A 4,990-nucleotide genomic window follows, 5' to 3' on the forward strand; every position below is an offset into this window, starting at 1 on the left:
TCTTGAAATGAAGACATTAAATAAATAATAAGAAAATTAGGGTTTAGTTTTAAATGAAAATAAGTTTAAGGTTTAGATTCGCTTTGATCTATAAAGATATGGCAAAATAGAAGTTTAGGGTTTGAAGCTTATTTAGATACAACAATTCTCTTGGAATGAAGAGATATTTGAAGTTTAGGTTAAAATGAAAAGAAGTTTAAGGTTTAGGTTTACATCGGTATACTGATAATCATGATATATCAATTGTCTTGAAATGAAGACATTAAATAAATAATAGGAAAATTAGGGTTTAGTTTTAAATGAAACTAAGTTTAAGGTTTAGATTCGCTTTGATCTATAAAGAGATGTCAAAATAGAAGTTTAGGGTTTGAGGCTTATTTAGGTACATCAATTCTCTTGGTATGAAGAGATAATAGAAGTTTAGGTTAAAATGAAAAGAAGTTTAAGGTTTAGGTTCATTGTCGATTAAGAATTTAAGGTTTAGGTTTACATCGGTATACTGATAATGATGATATATCAATTGTCTTGAAATGAAGACATTAAATAAATAATAAGAAAATTAGGGTTTAGTTTTAAATGAAAATAAGTTTAAGGTTTAGATTCGCTTTGATATATAAAGAGATGTCAAAATAGAAGTTTAGGGTTTGAGGCTTATTTAGGTACATCAATTCTCTTGGAATGAAGAGATAATAGAAGTTTAGGTTCAAATGAAAAGAAGTTTAAGATTCACCTCGGTATATCGATGTACAAGGAATCTGCACGACACGAATCTTCCAGTTTCTTCTGAAGGATGGACCGCTTGTGATCATCGAGAGTGTCATGGGTGTTCCCAATCCTGATCCTGCATCTATGTACACTTGAATTGAAAATTGATGAGTTAAATCTTTGATTTTTGTATATAAAGTATAATTATTACTGTGATTTCCATTGTTTAGGCCACAAATTGGAGGAACTGGACTTCCACCGCCGGAAACGATGAACTGGTCATTGTTGCAGATGTTGTTCTGCTGTTCTGGTCCCATCAATTGGAACTGCAGGAAATCCAGGCTGAAAGATGTTACCTGTTAGATCATTGTTAAATGATGATGAAAATTGCGTTTACCGGTATTGGCAGATGTCTGCGTTCATCTTCATCAGGGTTATCTGACAGGATCCGGTTCCGTCGTAGGGGGTCGGGTATCCGGTGTTCACGAAGTACGTGCCGTTCTCTCTGATCGTCATCCCACACGTGGCCATAACTGCAAAAAGAATGAAACATTTGTATGAATCCATCCATCCATTCATATATATTTAGATAAATTAATTGCGTAAAAATCTTCTGGTATTGAAGGGTTTTTGTTGTGAGGAGGACTCACAGATGCAGCAGATGCCGTAGCCGCCCGCGCAGGGACCGCCGCCGGTGCCGCCCCTCTGGGTGCACTGGGCCGAGGTCAGGCACGTGCCGTTCTCGCCTCCGGTACCCATGCATTCCTGGTTGCTGAATTGCACGAACGTGAACAAAGACAAAACTGCAATAAAAAAAAAAAACAACAATATTGAAAGCAAAAACGATCTGAAAGGAATTTCATTACAAGCAATACACGAATGTGACAAGAGTATTGATCTCCACTACAATCCTAATAAACTTAAGGTAAAGTCAATTAGAATTATAAAGTTTATTTAAGTAGAGGTGAGATTAAGTTTATATAAATTTAATAAGAATTTTTTTACTAGAAATATAAACTTAATTTTAAGTATACTTAAAGTAAAGTCCACTAAAAGTTTATTTTAGTAAAGACGTGATTTAGTTTATATGCATTAAGTAAGAATTACTTAACAAGAAGTATACATTTAACAAAACGTAATTTACATAAGATTAACATAGAGTTATTCAAATGTTTAAGATAATCTGAATTTTAAGTGTATTTAATTATAAGATTTCATTGTGGAAGGGTACAAATGATTAATTAACACATGTTTCTGTTAAGTTTCATTCAGTAAAAAGCAGAGAAATACAATGGAACGTCGGTTCTCAAACGCTTCGATTGTTGAAAATTTAAAAAAAAAATCCTCGGTTTCCGAACAAGCTGTTAATTCTAGAATATAAAAACTAGTCAAAAAGATTTATTTCATTTTTACTTATTATACGTGTATTGCAATTAATGTTTTGCTACAAAACTTGCATAAATAATTAAAAATTGATAAAATTAATACCGAAATTTCATACAATTATATATATAATATGTTTGATGATTAAAATCAGTGCAGCGAGTGAGTGAGAGATGAGAGTAATTTGCAAGTAGCGAAAGCACTAGAATAATCTCGGACTATTTATCAGAATCCGTCTCGCGGCGATCACACATACATCATTCCCAAAGTTCTTAGCTTATTCAAACGGGGATTCGTAGCTGACGATCTATTATTCATGATCCAATTCCACTTTATACTCAATCGTTTGAATATTAACCGTTTCATTCCCAGCGCAACGTCTACCGATTCGGAAAAAAAAGTAATAAAATAACATCTGCATTCATCAATTAGTCAAAGAGATAATTGTAACAAGTAAAGATGAAATAACAAAGAGATATTTTTATTTTTGTATAAACGTAATTTGAATATAAATTAATATTTGAACAATAATTATATAATTGTAATAATTATAATCGAATTTATTAACCTTGGTAAAGTTTACTAACAAATGTTGTTTTGTTTCTTCTTAAATACTTTCAATATTGGAAACTGACTAATCAATATATTTGGATTGATATTTAGATATTTAGATTACGTTTTTGACGCCTACAACAGTGATTTTAATGTCAAGCAAGTTTTTTGAAAACCAAACTAATCCGGATTAAAAACTAGTTTTTTTTCCTTATTTATCCAAAATTACATAAATGTGATTTATTTTATTTTCTATTCGCGTTGTTTGCACAAATTTCAAATTGTGATATTTTAATGGGTCAGGCATACGTATGTTTTATTTTTCATTTAAACTCAAATTATTTGCGCAAATTGCGATGGATGGAAGCGCACTCGATTGCTGTTAGTTGTTGCAGCTCGATTGAATTCGGCGGCGGCGGATTTCGTAAATAATTGCGAAGCGTAAATGGAATTGCGTCGAACGGAAACAAAAATTAATTTCGCGTTTCGATGGGAAATATTAGTTTAATTATTTTAGCGAAAATAGCCGGGGTATATTCGTATAATTAGAATGGACAATGGACTAATTAACGTCATGCAATTAGCGGATCGTCGATATTTTCCGAATGATGGAACGAGGACGGTTAATTAAATTGCGTTTGAATACGGATCTGATCCGTTTCATGTTTGACATATTTGTTTTGTTTGTTTTCCGAAATTCTGCGAATTTTTGTTACAGGATTTAATTAATTTGTTTGTTTTTTGTATTTTTGATTTAATATTTAATAATAATTCAATAATGAGAAATGATAGAAATGTTTAAAAGTTTCCTTAAGAAACGAACAAAAACTATAGAAAATATTCCAACAGTTGGAAAATTATCGAATTTAGAAATTTATGTAAAAATCTCATAGAAATCGTCTTATAGAAGTCCCATAGAAATCTCATATCATATACAATTCTCATAGAAATTGCCATATAAATCTTATATTTGTATACCTATTTCATAGTAATTTTACAAGAATGTATGCAAAAAGAAACAGAAAATATATATAAATTCTATAAAAAATAGTCAACCACAATGCAAATATTATTAGTAAAATCAAAAATTGGAAAATGTTGACAGTTTTCTTAAAAATCTATAAAAACATTTATTAGCTTTTAGAAATTTCATAGAAATTTCCAAGAAAATTGCAGAAATTTGTTACAAAATTTTCATTTTAAATTTGTACACTTATAATCATAGTTACTGAACAAATTTTTAGTACCACAATATGAAAATTGTGCACATGAAATCAATTGTTAGATTTTATTCAATTTTGCAGAAATTTGTTACAAAAATTCATTCATTGAAATTTTACAGAAACTTTACAATAATTTTTATCGAAAAATTATGAGAAAAAATAGAAAAAAATAATTTTGAAAAGTTTTACAGTTTTCTTAAATAATTGTTGATAATTGTTATCAATAAATGAGGAATAAATGAAAAATTTGTAAATTAAATATTGTAAAATTTGTGTTTGTGTAATACACAATGTTTATCTGTACGTAATTACTATTATTAATAATTCGCTTCATCGATTTCGGCCACTTTCGGCCAAAATTATTAATTATTCACTAAATAATTGCAATTACGAGAAACAATTCCGTATCGCGTTACACACGCTCTCGGATCCAAATTAATTAACTTTTGCGGCGGATGCGCCGGGCAAATGTTAAATCGCGTCACCCCACCAATACAAAGTTAATTATCCTTACACCTGCTCTGTCGATAGTTCAGAGCGTCCTGCATCCTGCGGTTATTCCTCGCCCCTTGTCTTCCCTCCACTCTGACACTGCAGATGACCACGAAGACGAAGGCAAACATCACCAGGACTTTTGAATCAAACATCATCACGTTCAGATCAACGGCTCTGACTGAACCAGAAACGCGATGTCTGCGACTTTTTATAAACTCCTTTTTGTCCGCGGCCGAGCGGAAAATTCACTTCCAACAGAAAAAAAAAACTTAAAGCGCTTAAAAAAAACGACAATAACAACAAAAAAATATAATAGCAGAGATGCGTTCCACCTGTGATTTTTTTCATTAACAATGAAGAAGAAAACGTGACGTTACGTTTCTCACTTAATTAGTAATTTTAATGTGACATAAACGAAAAGTTTTGTGCGGCTTTCTACAGAGAAATTATGTTCGCGACGATTTATAAAAGAAGAAAAAAAAACACAATATTTCTGAGTTTACGTACCGCGGAGGCTTCTTTTATTTTCATTCTTTACAAGTTATTAAGTAATAAAGAAACCTTCGCCTTCGTGTCATTATTTTGCAATTTTGTAAAAGAGTTTTTAAATGAAACAAGTTTTCTTAAACGTT

The 4,990-nt window shown here is 31.0% G+C and overlaps 1 protein-coding gene across 1 annotated transcript in view; it reads right to left on the reverse strand.

The window, feature by feature from the left end:
* Positions 1–4,510, reverse strand: part of LOC108569195 — an 8,355-nt gene extending 3,845 nt beyond the window's left edge. Inside the window, exons 1-5 of the mRNA XM_017930660.1 lie at positions 4,378–4,510; positions 1,356–1,508; positions 1,103–1,238; positions 917–1,047; positions 731–856 (exon numbers count right to left, since the gene is read on the reverse strand). Coding sequence (XP_017786149.1) covers positions 731–856; positions 917–1,047; positions 1,103–1,238; positions 1,356–1,508; positions 4,378–4,510 — 679 coding nt within the window. The remainder of the gene's footprint in view (positions 1–730; positions 857–916; positions 1,048–1,102; positions 1,239–1,355; positions 1,509–4,377) is intronic.
* Between the last annotated feature and the right edge of the window lie 480 nt (positions 4,511–4,990).

The sequence above is a fragment of the Nicrophorus vespilloides genome, unplaced genomic scaffold (genome assembly GCF_001412225.1).
Source record: "Nicrophorus vespilloides isolate i.1.1-1 unplaced genomic scaffold, Nicve_v1.0, whole genome shotgun sequence".
Lineage (NCBI taxonomy): Eukaryota > Metazoa > Arthropoda > Insecta > Coleoptera > Silphidae > Nicrophorus > Nicrophorus vespilloides.